The 16,032-nt window shown below is 39.2% G+C and overlaps 1 protein-coding gene across 6 annotated transcripts in view; it reads left to right on the top strand.

Moving 5' to 3' along the window:
- ehmt1b (euchromatic histone-lysine N-methyltransferase 1b) overlaps nucleotides 1-16,032 on the top strand; it is a 53,516-nt gene that overhangs the window by 21,262 nt on the left and 16,222 nt on the right. For 2 of the 6 annotated variants that reach the window (XM_051677036.1, XM_051677038.1), the window contains exons 2-18: nucleotides 8,768-8,855; nucleotides 9,339-9,835; nucleotides 10,089-10,251; nucleotides 10,938-11,074; nucleotides 11,306-11,467; nucleotides 11,667-11,741; nucleotides 11,919-12,036; nucleotides 12,321-12,452; nucleotides 13,056-13,201; nucleotides 13,487-13,630; nucleotides 13,794-14,020; nucleotides 14,141-14,332; nucleotides 14,459-14,541; nucleotides 14,623-14,729; nucleotides 14,822-14,944; nucleotides 15,121-15,222; nucleotides 15,847-15,951. In XM_051677036.1, coding sequence (XP_051532996.1) covers nucleotides 8,768-8,855; nucleotides 9,339-9,835; nucleotides 10,089-10,251; nucleotides 10,938-11,074; nucleotides 11,306-11,467; nucleotides 11,667-11,741; nucleotides 11,919-12,036; nucleotides 12,321-12,452; nucleotides 13,056-13,201; nucleotides 13,487-13,630; nucleotides 13,794-14,020; nucleotides 14,141-14,332; nucleotides 14,459-14,541; nucleotides 14,623-14,729; nucleotides 14,822-14,944; nucleotides 15,121-15,222; nucleotides 15,847-15,951 — 2,601 coding nt within the window. Of the gene's footprint in view, nucleotides 1-6,717; nucleotides 6,834-7,329; nucleotides 7,429-8,767; nucleotides 8,856-9,338; nucleotides 9,836-10,088; nucleotides 10,252-10,937; nucleotides 11,075-11,305; nucleotides 11,468-11,666; nucleotides 11,742-11,918; nucleotides 12,037-12,320; nucleotides 12,453-13,055; nucleotides 13,202-13,486; nucleotides 13,631-13,793; nucleotides 14,021-14,140; nucleotides 14,333-14,458; nucleotides 14,542-14,622; nucleotides 14,730-14,821; nucleotides 14,945-15,120; nucleotides 15,223-15,846; nucleotides 15,952-16,032 lie in introns of those variants that run through there. The other 4 variants (XM_051677037.1, XM_051677035.1, XM_051677034.1 and 1 more) reach the window with 4 other exon arrangements.

The raw sequence follows: 16,032 nt of genomic DNA, 5'->3' as shown, positions 1-16,032 counted from the left end.
TTGTCAGCTGAGTGGAAGCTAATGTACAAACATGTATTCACCAAACTGTTTTGTTAAAGATTCACAGTTTGGTACCCCCTTCAACCGAACAATTCCAGGCATTGTATTTATAAAATGTAATATTTAAAAGTCTGGTTTTCCACCGTTGAAAGATTCCCCTGAACTTGTATAGCAGAATACTGTGTAACACCGCTGCTGCTGTTTGTCTCTTGTCTCGGCAGGTGTAAATGCTTGTGTTACAACCTGCCAATAATTGACTGGAAGTATTAAAATAGTCAGCATTTGACTGATATTAAACAGTAATACTGATGTTTATTTAGCCATTTATTTTATTTTTATTTATTCTTTATTTTAATGGTCAGCATTTGACTGATACTAAACAGTACCAATGTTTATTTAGCTATTTGTTTTATTTAACAATCAATATAGAAAAGTTCTGTTTTCATTCCAGCTCAAAAATTCACTATATCGGCGGTGAATTTTCCCTCTCTAAAATCGGTATCGGTCTCAAAAATCCCATATCGGTCGGGCTCTAATATCGATATATGTTTGTATTGGTACAGCCATATGCTGCAGAAATTGTTGTATGCTAGTTTCCAATTCTGAACATAGCAATATTGTTCAGAACAATACAAGATTGCAGGCCGGGGCCTGTTGTGATATCCTAGGCTACCAATAAAGGAGGCTAAATGGCCTTCTTATTCAAGGCTATTTGAAACTATCCAGTTAAAGAGAGGCTTCAGCAAGAAACAGGTTCTGTAACAAAACTGATTACACAGTTTGGTGGTTTATCTTTACTGCTGCAAGTCCTGCATAGACCACTAAAAGAATGTGGCCTGTGTTTTTTTTCTTACTTAGTATTGCTTTACATACTTTATATGGTTTTCCCAGGCATTTTAATTTCTTCCAAATGTGGACTAAGAATAATGTTTGGTGTTACACATATTTTGGCTGCTTTCATGTGATATTGCTTTGGATCATATTTGAATTTTGATTTGCTGTGTTTTTCATGTATTGTGCTTATGCCATTCTTTGTTTATTTTGCCAATTTATTTAGTTGAATTGGGGGCAGGGCTGTTATTGGTCACATTGCCCTGAGCTTAAGCTTATTTTTTGGTTTCCTCATTGATTGCTATTTATGCCTGAGTCACAGCTACAGTTTAGCTTTGATGGTTTGCTGCACATGTAATCAGATATTAAACTATGAAGGTTTGAATCATGTCTAGCGCTCTCATATTTCATGCATCCTCATTACATCACCGTTACATTATGAGCTCAGCGTAAAATGTGTGTAGAAGCTACAAACAAATGCATCTGTTATTAAGAAACTTAGGTACACCCAATCTGTTCACAAATACTTTATGGGTTTTGTTGTTTTGGAAATTGACTTAGACTGCACTTTGATCCCTGCTGCCCATCCATATGACACAACTAGGGATGCACCGATCCGATACCTGGATCGGTATCGGTTCCGATACTGACATTTTTATTGGTATTTATTGTATTGGTCCGACAAGCCCGATCCAAATCCGATACTGTGTGTTAGTCATGTTCATTACTGTCAAGCTCCAAAAATGACATAAAAGAACCATAAAAACACAAAGAATGTTGTTCATATGACTCGTGCATTTTATTCAAAGCCACTTGAAGACATGCAATAGCTCTGTGAATCGCAATAGGCAGTGTTTAATAAGTAAATAGTATTTTATATTTTATAGTAATATAGTATGCATGCTTAGTGCTAGCACGTTAGTGAGTGGTGCTGCTCTGTTGACACACATAAGCACACGCAGCCCTGGGTGATTCACTCGCGGCTATTTTTAGCCTTCACGCAGTGCGCAATATTTGAGCGCTACTCACGAACAACATCTCAGATGTAGATGCTCAATAGTTCGGGTCACTTATAATATGCATTTAGAATGGCACCGGAGGTGCATTTTACCAGAATTTGGATAAGAAGCGAATTAAACTACTGTGAACTTGCCTACAAACAGACACATACAGGACTTCCCAGAGAGTTTAGAATGTCAAAATATAAGTGTGAGGGTTTAAATAGTGCACGATTTAAATATATTACTGTTGTAATTAAAATTAAAAGTCCTATAATAATAATATTAATAACAATTTAGTATTATTATTATTATTATTTTTATTATTGTCATCATTAGTATTTGTTTACAATTTATAACAATATTTAAGTTGAATGGGTTCCAAAAAATAACTGTGTGAATGAAAAGTGGACTGATGTCTTACAACTAAATTTAACAAAAAAGAGATCTGAATCCTTTAAAGTCGAAACATTTAAAAAAAAAAAAAAACCTTTCTACTGAAGACTTGAGGACTGGAATTACTGTTAATTTTGCTGCTACATTATCCAGTATCAAAAAAAATAAAAGAATTATATATATTTATATTATATAATGTAAAAAGTTTGGAATAATGTACAGATTTTGCTGTTTCGGAAGGAAATTGGTACTTCACCAAAGTGGCATTCAACTGATCACAAAGTATAGTCAGGACATTACTGATGTAAAAAACAGCACCATCACTATTTGAAAAAAGTAATTTTTTTATCAAATCTAGACAGGCCCCATTTCCAGCAGCCATCACTCCAACACCTTATCCTTGAGGAATCATGCTAAATTGCTAATTTGGTACTAGAAAATCACTTGCCATTATATCAAACACAGTTGAGAGATATTTGGTTCGTTAAATGATGCATAACATTGTTTTTGTTTGTTTTTGAGTTGCCACAGTATGCAATAGACTGGCATGTCTTAAGGTCAATATTAGGTCAAAAAAGACAAAAAAGAAACAGCTTTCTCTTGAAACTTGTCAGTCAATCATTGTTTTGAGGAATGAAAGCTATACAATGCTTGAAATTAACCCCCCCCCCCCCCAAAAAAAACTGAAGATTTCATACAAAGGTGTACACTACAGTCTTCAAAGACAAAGGACAACTGGCTCTAACATGGACAGAAAGAGACGTGGAAGGGCAGATGTACAACTAAACAAGAGGATAAGTACATCAGAGTCTCTAGTTTGAGAAATAGATGCCTCACATGTCTTCAGCTGACAGCTTCATTGAATTCTACCCACTCAACACCAGTTTCATGAACAACGGTAAAGAGAAGACTCAGGGCTCCAGGCCTTATGGGAAGAATTGCAAAGAAAAAGCCACTTTTGAAACAGAAAAACAAAAAGAAAAGGTTAGAGTGGGCAAAGAAACACAGACATTGGACAACAGATAATTGGAAAAGAGTGTTATGGATCTTAAACCCATTGAGCTTTTGTCGGATCAGCTAGACTGTAGGTGCGTGAGAAGTACCCGACAAGACAGCCACATCTATGGCAAGTGCTACAGTGGGGTGAAATGTCACCTGAGTATCTGGACATACTGATAGCTAGAATGCCAAGGATCTGCAAAGCTGTCACTGCTGTACGTGGAGGATTTTTGAACTCTTGAAGTAGTTTAAGAAGTTCTGAATTTTTTTTTGTTTTTTTTTGTTTTGTTTTTTTTTTCAAATTGTAATAGTGACTTTTTCACGTTATTAATGTCCTGACTATACATTGTGATCAGTTGAATGCCACTTTGGTGAATAAAAGTACCAATTTCTTTCCATAAAAGCAATTTTGTTTTTTACATTATTCCAAATATTTGGCTGCCAGTGTACCTCTGAATCTGCAGTTAAAATTATTGGTGTCTTATAAATGCTGCTGGGTTGCTGGTTAATTCTTAGCAGATACCAGAGAATGGAAATACTTGTTTATAGCTGTAGAGTTTAAAAAGTAATAGCTCATTTGTGATAGGTCAAAAGTGAAAAACCATATCCCACTCAGCTTTTGATAAAATGGAAAGCTGCTTTAGGCTTCTATATCGTGGCAGGTATTTATTTATTAAAAAGTACAAAAGCAAAAGCAAAATTGTATAGCTAAACTGGTGTGCTCCAGACACTGACCAAGAATTCATGCTTATTATACCTATGAAGGCCCATCTAATCTCATATACACTCACTGGCCACTTTATTAGGTACACCTGTACATCTGCTTATTCATGCGATTATCTAATCAGCCAATCGTGTGGCAGCAGTGTAAGGTATAAAATCATGCAGATATGGGTCAGGAGCTTCAGTTAATGTTCACATCAACAATCAGAATGGGGAAAATAAACAAACAGCCATTGACCAGGAAAAAGAAAATGGCACTCCATGTTAAAAAGGCTGCTGACCCCTGCTCTAGAGTGTAAAGAGAATGGTGCGAAAAACCAAAAACATCCAATGAGCGGCAGTTCTGTGGGCGAAAACGGCTTGTTAATGACAGAGGTCAGAGGAGAATGGCCAGATTGGTCCAAGCTGACAGGAAGGTGAATGTATCCCAAATAACCACACGTTACAACAGTTCTATGCAGAAAAGCATTTCTGAACACACAACACGTCGAACTTTGAGGCGGATGGGCTACAGCAGCAGAAGACCCCTCCGGGTACCACTACTATCAGCTTAGAACAGGAAACTGAGGCTGCAGTGGGCACAGGCCCACCAAAACTGGACAGCAGAAGACTGGAAAAACATCGCTTGGTCTGACAAATCTGGATTTGTGCTAGGGATGGGCACGAGTACTCGGGTACTCGGATGTGGCAGCAGTGATCAGTCATGAAAACAATGATCGATGGTGATCATGCATGATGTGAATTTTCACTTAATTCGAAATTCAGTGACAATTACCTGACAACTACACACAAACATGTCAAACATGTTTTATTTTTGAGATTACGTTGTGGTTTTGAGGGGTACATTGATTGTCATATAAGTCTCATAGCAACCAAACTGATATACAGTGCTGTAATGCTATCATTACTATAATCAAAAGAGAGTGTAATTAACTGTGTTTTGAACACGTCTTTACAAAACGTTTGTTAAACACGTGTAAGAGTAGATTGGTTTAAATAGATGTTGGTCTCTATCACCAGTCTCCCAAATCACAACACAGTACCCCTTACCTAGTCGAAAAGATTCCCCTGTTTGGCTCATTGTATCAGTAAACAGTCTGGTTACAACTTGGTGGAAAGGAGCAGGAGGCCCTCCTCTTCCCTGCACTGAGCATGCTTCCTGTTTGACCTGTAGGGGAAGGGCCAGGCCATCCGCATTCATATACTTTTCTCTCAATGAGAGGAACATGAGAGCTGATATCTTTTTGTAATATCCGAGATTCATTTCAGCTGGTGTGCTTAAAGTGTTTTGGTTGAGAAACGATCAGTGGCGATTGTTTTATATGAAGATTTCTTATTCCTATTCCAAGGACTTATGGTCTGTGTGCAGCAGATTTAAAAGCATTGCAGACACTCATACTGATATGCCAATAAATCATGTTGTGCAAGCTGTGGCTGTTGGGTCAAGAAAGTGCAAACATCTGTCTTTACATTGTGTAACACGAAGATGGTGCTAGATGCTTAGAATTTGAGTTGTAGACTTGCATTAATTCATTTTCATTTATATTCTCATATCTATGTATTTGACTACTACACCAAACTCTGGACTGGTTTCCTAAAGTATGTTTGGTTTTGGAAGTGGCATAATACTCTGCTCCTTTTAATTCCCTGAATCTGAAAGTCTAAAGGTAGTAGAGAAGATTTCTTCATGTCCTTTGCCTTCAAACTAGGCCTATACTGAATTTCTTCTTTACTCTCTACCAACAGAAAGTACATTCTACTTTGAACTCAATACAACATTATGTCTGTCCATGATTAATGGACCATTAAAGTAACCAACCACCACTGTGTGATTTTGAACATTTTTTTATACACTTTTTACATTTGACCGTCCTGTCTTCCTAATCAGAAGTGTTTAGCATGACATTTTGACTTGTTTTGTGGAACCACACCATTTTTGACACATTAGCACAAATGACAGAATATCATTTGAGTCTTACCAGTTCCTCTCTCTGATTCTCAAGAAAATTTCTCTAAAATCAGGAAAACAATTATTTTAAACTAATTTCTGAAGAATTTTAGGCAAGGACAAACAAGGGTTTGCCTATGATCTGTTTAGATAAAATGATTTAAAAAAAGAGAGTAAAACTGACATTACTATCTTTTCATATTTGACTCCCTGCCTTCCTAAAAAGAAATGTGTAGCATAAAATTTTTCAAACCATTCAAACCTGTTTTGAAATGTCAGAATATCTTTTGCATCAGTTCCTCTCTCCATTTCTGAAAATTTTTTCTCTTACATCAAGAAAACAGTTATCTAATTTCCAAAGAGTTCCAGACAAGCACAAACTGGTTGACAAACAAGGGTTTGCTTTTGATCTTTTTAGATAAAAAATCATTAAAAATCAGATGCACACAACTTCAAATATGTTTGGTAATCACCAAGGTCTACCTTGCAATAAGTGAATTCAGCTCTATCTCTGGTAGACAGAACCTCCTCAGTAAAGGTCATGGTAGACCTCAGAGTTAAACAACAAAGGCTAATTTGATAAGCCGTGATAAGGTCTTTGTAGTTTCGGTGGTCAGATCTTGTCAGATTTGGTCAGGGAAAGGGGGGACTCTTATTATGAAGTGGCTCCCCTGGTGGCAAATGGGAGAAACAGAAAGACAGACGACCTCCTTTGTTGCAAGAGCAGCTCCAACGAGTGGCAGACATTTTCTGAGCATGCAGCGGAAGGCAGCTTGTGCATCTGCCAATCAGATGAGGTCTGGGGATCGAGGCTGGGTGGGGGAGGGGACAAACTGGAGAGGAAGAAAGCTTGGATTTGCTTGTAATTACTACACCTTCTGACCTACCTCTTTAGAGCCTGGCTGCAGAGAATCACTCCAGTAGCTTTAGGCTGGCATGTGAGTGAGAGAGTCTTTTGCTATGACTTGATATACCACTTCAACTGCATGGCTTGAAGACATTTGTCTTTGCTTCCTAGTGGAAAAAATCAACAAGTTTATCTCATCACTTCTTGCCTTACTGTTTGCTTTCTATCCAGTGTTTATTTTTAACATGCATTGCATTGACAAGGGTTTAGGGCAAGCAGGAATTCTTGATGTTGCAATGGTTGGCTTGGTTGCAGCTTGCATGCAGGTTTCTCTTGGCTACCTGGGTTTGATAGATGTGGTAGTAAGTTGAGTATTAACGCAAAGGATTATGCATGATCTGAGGCTACTTTCCAGGCCAAAGTGAGCTTGATGTTCTCTTGTCTGACTGCACTGTTCACTGTCGATCTCATTCCCTTCACATTCCACTTGGAAAAGTGAGATCTGAGCATCGAAGACTCCTAGAGTTTTGTGTGCTTTGTGAATCAAAGACGAGGTGCATCTGATTATTTCAGCATGATATTGTAGGTTTTTAAGGTTTGTTTAGCTGTGCAGGGTTCCGACGGTCATGGAAAACCTGGTAAAGTCAGAGAATTTCAAAATGGGGCTTTCCTGCAGGCCTGGAGAAGTAAGGGAAATATCTTATTTTCTTATTATGAAGTTTTTAAGTTATGCTGTGCTCTAATATATTGAATCTCTAAATATTGCTTTTTGTGGCTGCAGTTTTTTTTTTTTTTATCATCTCAATCTTGTAATCGCAATCAACTGGGAAATGTAATGGGAATTAGGGGTTTACAAGCACACCAATATGCTGATAACTACGGAAAATCAGCGTATTCAAAAAATTCGACAACGCAAGAAGACTGTGTTTACATAAGATTTGAAATTATTGGGTTATTCTTTGCTTTTGACGTCAACAACACTTGCACACATTGGATAAGCCAGTTAAATTCCCTGTAAAGGCGTTTACATACAGAGCAAAATTGGGGTAGTGGGCAACGATCTATCTGTGTCGTTCGGTTTATGACAATACCCCGCTGAGGGAAAACCATTTAAGGCATTTACATGACACTACACATTGTCCTTTGAGGCCTGTTTTGTGTGATTCTTCAAGCATTGACAGATATGTCTTTTGTTAAAGTCTCTCTTGTTTCTTTTTGTAAAAGAATCTCCTCACTGAAACAAGGATTTCTTTCTATTGGTTTGTTGTGCTTCACTTACCTTAGCAGGAGAGAAGCTCCACATGGGCTTTATCAGGCTCTGAATTAGCCTAGGGGAGAGAACAGCTGGGACTGTCTTCTACTTCTAATGGACCAGTAGCCAAGAACGAAAGTAGCAGACTCAAGCAAAAGACAGACAAAGAAGAAGAGAGTGAATCTCAACATAAAAGTGACAATTAGGGAGAGAAAGCTACTGAGTTTAGGCATTTACTGTATTTGTCCTTCCTGTTCATTCTCTTTTGGTATTTATTACATTATCAGTGTTTAAGTCTCAGTTAATTTCAGGATGGTACAGCGCAAGAGACGGCTGGTATATTTTCAGGAACAACTGAACCTTTGAGGCTGTGGTTAAGTTTCTCTCATTTCCAAGGGATGACTCCATGTTTTGTTTCTCCATGTTTTCTTGTCCCTGTCAGACAAATCATGATGTTTATTTACATGAATTGTCAAGATGCCAATGGCCGTAATGATTGTCAGTTCTTTTGAGAAACCGTGGGTCATTTATTTTGTTTCAAAAGGGTATTTGTCTTTCTTTCATTCACATTACCTACAATCTTTCATTGTTGTAGACAGGTTGTTCTTGCCATCAGACTGGCTTGGACTATGTGAAGTTTTAGTAATTGTGTTCAGGCACTCTCCATTGTCTTTGTCCAGAATTAGATCTATTTATTCCCTAAAACTCATAGTTTGCATAACATGCTGAGGAATGGAAACCTAATAACTTAATTGTTGTGTTCATGTTTTCAGCCCTCCAGTTTGGCCAATGGGAGTTCGGGCAAGAGGGAATCCATGAAGTCAGAGGGCATAAAAGAGTCTCGAAGTGATCAAGATGAGGGTAAATACTAAATATATGCATATGGCATGTTATTTTAATACATCCAAGTGAGAATAACAAGACTCAAAACAGTAAAACAATTATAAAAATAACTGGATGAGCCATATTTGAGGCCATTGTGAAATAGCCAATACACGCACATCCGAGGAAATGCACATCAGTTGAAACCAGGCCTACATCGAATGAAAAATCTGGTCACTTGCTCAGTGTGAAAATTTGATAATCCACATTTGGCTGGAAAATCAAACTGTTTTTCTCAGTTTTGTTCTTGCCGTAGTTACTGTTTTGCCTATGTAGGGAAATATAATTTTCTACTGTCTGATTTTTAAAATTGAGCCATGAATATACTGTTAAACAGTATAGCAGAATCTCTACTGGTTGACACCGTACCTTTGCACTGTTCTACTTACTATCATACGGCCCAGCCCTAGTTCAGTGTTATGATTATGAAATCAATCCCTTTTATCTGTTATTTTTGGTTAGGAGGAGATGAAGATCACTCAGATGGGCGAGCAGATCCTCTCAGAGAGACCACAGAGCTGAATGGGACCCATAAAAACACAGACACAAATAGAACTGAACAGAACCTCTCAGCACAAGGGTCACCAGCACAGTCTTTAACCATGGAGAATGGACTGTTAGAGACTGAGCCACCACATGGCTCCACAATGGGCAGTAATGGATATATTCTAAGCAAACAGCAGGAAGACATACTATCTGCCCCACACAGGACAAACTGGTCCCCTACTGGGGGTTCCACATTGGGGCCTGGGACTAAAAACTCAACTTCTTCAGCTTCTTCGTTGCAATCGCCAGACAAAGGCTTCTCTAATGCAGACGCAAGGCCAGGACCAAGCCCGAATGAGAAACAAGTGGAAACAGAGACTAAAAATGGCATTGCATCAAATACGCCCCCACCTGTAACAATACACCGTGCACGTAAGACTATGTCAAGGCCGGCCTCAAGCCCAATCCTAAAGGTAATGAGTAGACTGACTACCATTTTGAACAGTTCTCAAAAATAATGTGTACGGTGTCCTTAAAAGTCTGAATTACATCAGCTGCCAGGTAAGCTAATCGTGATGCCTGTGTATTCAGCATTGGAGATCCTACGATACTGTTGCATGAGTCCAAAATGCACGAAAAGCGTATTGTTGTTTTATTTCTGGTCTTATTTTGGGCCTTCTCATAAATCAGGGTTATAAATCATGTTTTTTTTGGTGTCTCCTTCAGCTTTTAAATAGGGAAAATAAGGAGCCAGTTGTGGTGAAAGATGACAGTGTGGCCACACCAGAGGCAGGGCCACCTCAGCCATCTCCAATCCAGAATCACCTATATCAAAGCCAAACCGATGCCTCAAATGTACTGACCACCACACCAGCCAAGCCACAAACAGGTTACAGACACTATTCCCCTTCTTATGCACCCAACAAGGTTGACCTAAATTTAGCTTTGATCTGGCATTCTATTTACATTCTGTATATAAATACATATACACACAGCATCTGTACTACATTTCTATATTACAGTTAAGTATGTAGTATAGCCTACATGTATTATGCATATTTCCAGTACACAACTGATAGCTGCATGATATATTTTCTAAAATGTACACAGCTTACTATTTTGGCCTTTAAAAAATGGCAGACAAATGGGAAAAGATGATAAAATTATGTGCAAGAGCATACAGGTCTAATTTTTTGCTTTTGTTGAAGATCTTTCAGTTTTATAGAATGGATTCCCAGGCATTAAAATCTCTTCACACAACACATGTTCAAAGACTCATGATTGCTATGGGAATTTTTTCGGTCAGAAATTTTTGAACTGCATTATATATAAGAAGCTGACAAACATTGACAGGCCTTTTTAGGAATGCAATTTTAACTCACTTTATAGCAAACATCGAAGTTTGCTCTCATTCAGATTGAAATGCAGAAAATCCAACTGGCACGTTACAACTTTACATGGAGATTGTTACTTTGCTTTTACAGAGAAAAAGAAGTGCTTACAGCAGGCTTTATATGCCAGAATGTTGCTCTCTCTATGAATTGGCAGGTGAAAGCAGACCTCTCTCTTTTTCAGTATCATTCGTGTCACGAAAGAAAAAGAGGAAGATGGGGACATACAGCCTTGTGCCCAAGAAGAAAAACAAAGTACTGAAACAACGCACAGTTCTGGAGATGTTTCAGCAAGTCTCCCAGTCTCCACCCAACCCTCAGGTCAGAGCTCAAAGCCCATATTAAGAACATGCCTTTTAATAGTCACCCATGACCTAAAGAGTAAAAAAAAACAAAAAAACTTGACCTTCAGTAATCTTTTCTTACTGCTTAAACTGCATTGATTACTGTGGACATTTAAACCATTCCTGTATCTCTGATTTGTAACTCTTGAAGCCAAGTTCAAGACTTGTTGCCCTCTGACAGCAATATTTTAATTCCGTTGCTTCACAGCAAACAAAGGAAGCAGTGCACATGAATGGAGAGAGAATGGAAAACGAGTCTGATGGAGAGGAGTCAGAAGAAGGAGAATACACAGAGGACGATGAGGAACTGCCCACAGAGGATGGAGCCAAATCTTCTCAGGAGGAAACCAGGATAGCTTCATTCTCTCAGGTGAGAGTTCCTAAGGGGAGCTTTGGGGACATTTATTTATGAGTCTGTGAAGAACATCCATTCTTGTCCTTCATGTTGTAAATGTAATTCCTGGAGTGTACTTTTAAAAAAAAAAATCTACATTGCAATTGAGTAGATTGGCCAGCCATCACATTCCCCAAAGACAAGGTTTTTATTCATTTAATTTTTAAATCACAAGCCTCTTGAAGAAGAACAGGAGTCCGAGGAGTCACCAGATGGTGAGGGTGAAGAGGAAGGGAATGAATCAGACTTGGTGAGTTCCCAAACATTCTCTAATATCATTATATCATTGAATATTAGAAGACAAAATGTAACCAAGAATCATTCACAGGTAACTAATTAGTTCATCAAGCCTGATTTGTCAATACTGTTTAATTATGTAGTTTTGAAGGCCTGAGGATGGTTCTTAAGTTAGTTTTATCCTCCTCAGAGTTCAGAGTCTAGCTTGAAGAAGAAATGGAAGAAGAAAGTCAAGGGAGACAACGCTTGGCTCCGACCATCTAGAAAACGCAAGAGGAAATTGAAAACAAAGACAGAGGCACTCTCTGGTACAGCAATACCAGTTTTCAAAAAGTTTTATAAATTAGACAGTGGGTAACCTGAGCACTCCAGAGTACAGTATATACTTGGTAAATATCCCAGAAAGCTTCTCCTGGTGAGATTGCTGTTCCTATTGCTGTTCTCTATCCTAAAAGGTCTATTTCCTTTGATCCAAAGAGTTTGAGAATGCATCTTTTCTTTAATACCTGGAATATCTGCTGTAAAGATAAACACCTCATTAGGCAGACTCTCACTTACAAATGTTTGCATGTCTGGCCCTCCAAATTTCCAGGAATGGAGTCCCAGTCTCAATCAGAGAGCCAGAGCTCACCATCGGCCCCTGCTGAGCACAGGAAAGAGTATAAAGAGGTCCCCCCCCTCAACCTGGCAGCACAGGAAGCCTTACTGACATCTCAGAGCACAGGTGACCTAACAAACATATTTGTGTTATTTAACTTGGGAAAAGCAATGAAAGATCTTGTAGCTGAAGAGATTGGTAAGTGTTTTGCCTATATAAAGACGTGCATAGGGTATCTGCTTCTGGTTAAATGTACTGTAATGTTTAGTTAATATAGTTACAAATATTTAATGTCTTTTAGACAGTTTCTATCATTTGAAAATGTTTGCTTCCTCTCACACTGCTTAAAGTTTACATTTGTGTATCTCAGACCAGTCCATCTGATTGGTTTCAAGCTCAGCCTCTTGAGAAAGCGGTATCTGTTTAAAGTTCAGAGGATGATTATTGCAGGCCTACATGTTGTACTTGCTGCCATGTTGTCTACAAAGAGTCATTACTGATCAAAACTTTTAACCAGTGTGGTGCCCCCTTGTGGTCATTCATCTATTGTAGATTCTCACTATTTCTCAAACTGTTTTTCAATGATATGGACCTGGTTATGAAGTAATTGGCCACCTACCAAATATGTATACAAACTAATGGTCTTTCAGTAGCCCATTGGGTTTAAATGCATATGTCTATCTTGTGCCGGCTCATAATTATTAGACTCTTAAGGGTGGAGTTGCTTAGCTGTTTCAGGGCCAGTGGAGAGCACAGATGCGGACATGGTTCAAGAACTACCCCTTTGCAGCTGCCGAATGGAGACACCCAAGAGCAGAGAGATCCTCACCCTGGCGGACAGGAAGTGTATGGCAACTGAGAGCGTTGATGGCCAGGTGAGATGGTTGTCCTTGTAAATGTGCAGAACAATATGACAGTGGGATTTTCCAGCAATGCTGACTTTGTCTGGATATGGTTTGGGTACAAGATTTGGACATAAAACAAGGTTAGGTGTCCGTACAGAAGGTCCAAGTGTTCATCTTATTGCTCCATACTTGGCATGTGGCGTCTTCGAGCTTTGTAACATCATGCTTCATGTTACAATGTAAGTTTTTAGTTCTTTCTTGAAAGCCATGGTTCTGATCTCTATTCTGATTGGTTCCTTGTTGTTCTGGGGGTAGCTGAGCCGATGTCAGAGCGCAGTTGTGAAGCACGAGATGATGAGGCCTTCAAACATTGTCCAACTGCTGGTTCTGTGTGAGGACCATCGCACGGGCATGGTCAAACATCAGTGCTGCCCAGGCTGTGGCTTCTTTTGCAGAGCCGTGAGTCTTTGGCTTTACCAAAGAGCAGGTTTTAGGTCTTTGAATTAGATCCAATGAGAGCATGATCAAGTCAACGGCCAAGAAATTAATGATATCTGGAATTTAAAGCTCCAGGGAGCAAGCCACCAAAACCTTATTGGTATTTCCTGTGGCTATCATGTAGGGTACCTTCATGGAGTGTCAGCCAGAGGTGAATATCTCCCACCGTTTTCATCGGGCTTGTGCCTCAGTTCTGAACGGTCAGAGCTTTTGTCCACACTGTGGAGAGGAGGTCAGCAAGGCCAAGGAGGTCACCATTGCCAAGGCTGATACGACCTCAACTGTACCTCTCAGTCAAGGCCCCTGCACCCCCAGCACCTCCGAGGGCAAGGCGGACACCACCACTGGAGGGTATGTGCCAATTGTTTAAAATGGTTTACCTGAGTAGGACATGGATCAACGTTCTGGTCTTTAGATATACTTCCTCTTTGGAATAAATGTTTAGTTTTTAAAATGTGATGGTATTTACAGCTCCACTCGACTCTCTGTTCTTGGGGCGGGCAAAGCGGACAGCACCTTGCCCAAATCTCCAGAGACACAAGACACATCTCTGTCCCCTGTGGGCTCCAAAACAGGCACCATGGGAGTAGAAACTGCTACTGCACCTCCAGGACCACCTAAAGAAACTCTTGAAAGTGTCCTGCTGGCTCTAGATGCAGAGAAGTAAGAAAAAAGCTAATATGACCGTTTGATTGCACCATATCCTCCACACTATCATGGGTTCCAATAATGCAAACATTTTAACCTGTAAAGCTCCTTCTGATTCATTTCCAATTGTTTTTCTCAAAGACCCAAGAAGCTTCGGTTTCACCCAAAACAGCTGTACATTTCTGCCAAACAAGGGGAGCTGCAGAAGGTCTTACTGATGTTGGGTAAGAAACTCCTAATCACTTAGTGTGTTGTTCGTGTCATGGTTGCCTGCTTTATTTTGGAAACTTTTTCTCTTTCTTCAGTGGATGGGATTGACCCCAACTTTAAGATGGAGAGTCAGAACAAACGCACACCGCTTCATGTAGCAGCCGAGGCTGGTCATCAGGAGGTCTGCCACATGTTGGTACAGGTAAGTGCTAATGCTGGTGAATTCTTCTTTTAAAGGTATAAATTTAAGTTCTCTGTGGTGCCTGTCTTAAAATTAGTAATTTTATTCCATAGGCTGGCGCAAACCTTGACATGTGTGACGAGGACCAGCGGACGCCCCTGATGGAGGCCTGTGAGAACAACCACCTGGACACGGTGCGCTACCTGCTGCGGGCTGGAGCCATTGTGTCTCACAAGGTTAGCAGCAACACTGTGTGAGGGTTGATAAGCCAATCTTATTCGTTCAAACATTCTATAATCAAATAGTTTTGAGGAACACTTTTTTTTTTTTTTACATACATGATATGCAACATCTGTTTCCTGTATGCACTCCAGAAGCACACAGTTCACATCCCGTTTCCTTTACTTTCAAGGATGTTGAAGGCTCATCATGTCTTCATCTTGCTGCTAAGGCTGGGTATTTTGGCATCGTACAACATCTGCTGTCCACAGGCCTTATAGATATTAACTGTCAGGTAAAGGACTTTCTTGTGCTTTTAGCATACGTCTTGGAAAAAATGGGATTTGATTCTTTGGGATTTCAATGAATCTGTTACACTTCGCCAAACATATCTGAGCAACTTGTCCTATTTTGACTGCTTCAATAATTAAATAGAATCTAATAATCTAACGATACCTCCAGCGTCCCAATGAAAACCCAGACTTTAGACACAGTTGTTTATTTCTCCATCCTTGGAATGAATTTTGCAGTGTGAAATTGGGCTCTTTGTCTTGGTAATTTTTTTGAACACTGACATTTAAAAAAATAATTTTTCAACGAAATTTGCTATAGAGACTGTAAGTACTGGTAATGGCACAGTAATTACATGTCATTTAGTTGTGTTGTTTCCTACACAATTAAATTTCTATTAGCAACATGAATGCTAGAAAGGATTTTCAAATGCTTAAAAAATCACATTAAATCCGTAAATGTCATGGTTTTGTTGGCATAACAGAGATCTCTTTCTTTTTTTTTTTTTTTTTTATACCAACAATCAAACATTTTTGTCTTAATCTTAAAGACTTGATCTGATTCAGAAGCAATTGTCCTTTAGCTTGAGGTTGTGAGAGTTCTAATGTAGTTGTGTTTCCTGTCCCAGGATGATGGAGGTTGGACAGCCATGATTTGGGCCACAGAGTACAAGCATGTAGAGCATGTGAAACTCCTGCTCTCCAAAGGGGCTGACATCAACATCCGAGATAAGGTCAGTATGCTACGTTGGATGCCATTGTGTTCAAGATTCTTGGTGACACAAAATGTGTCAGTTTTGCATTTAGATGTATAA

Source organism: Myxocyprinus asiaticus, chromosome 38 (genome assembly GCF_019703515.2).
Source record: "Myxocyprinus asiaticus isolate MX2 ecotype Aquarium Trade chromosome 38, UBuf_Myxa_2, whole genome shotgun sequence".
In the NCBI taxonomy this organism is placed as follows: Eukaryota; Metazoa; Chordata; class Actinopteri; order Cypriniformes; family Catostomidae; genus Myxocyprinus; species Myxocyprinus asiaticus.
Note: the sequence above shows the minus strand (reverse complement) of the source record. Positions and strands in the feature narration are given on the sequence as shown.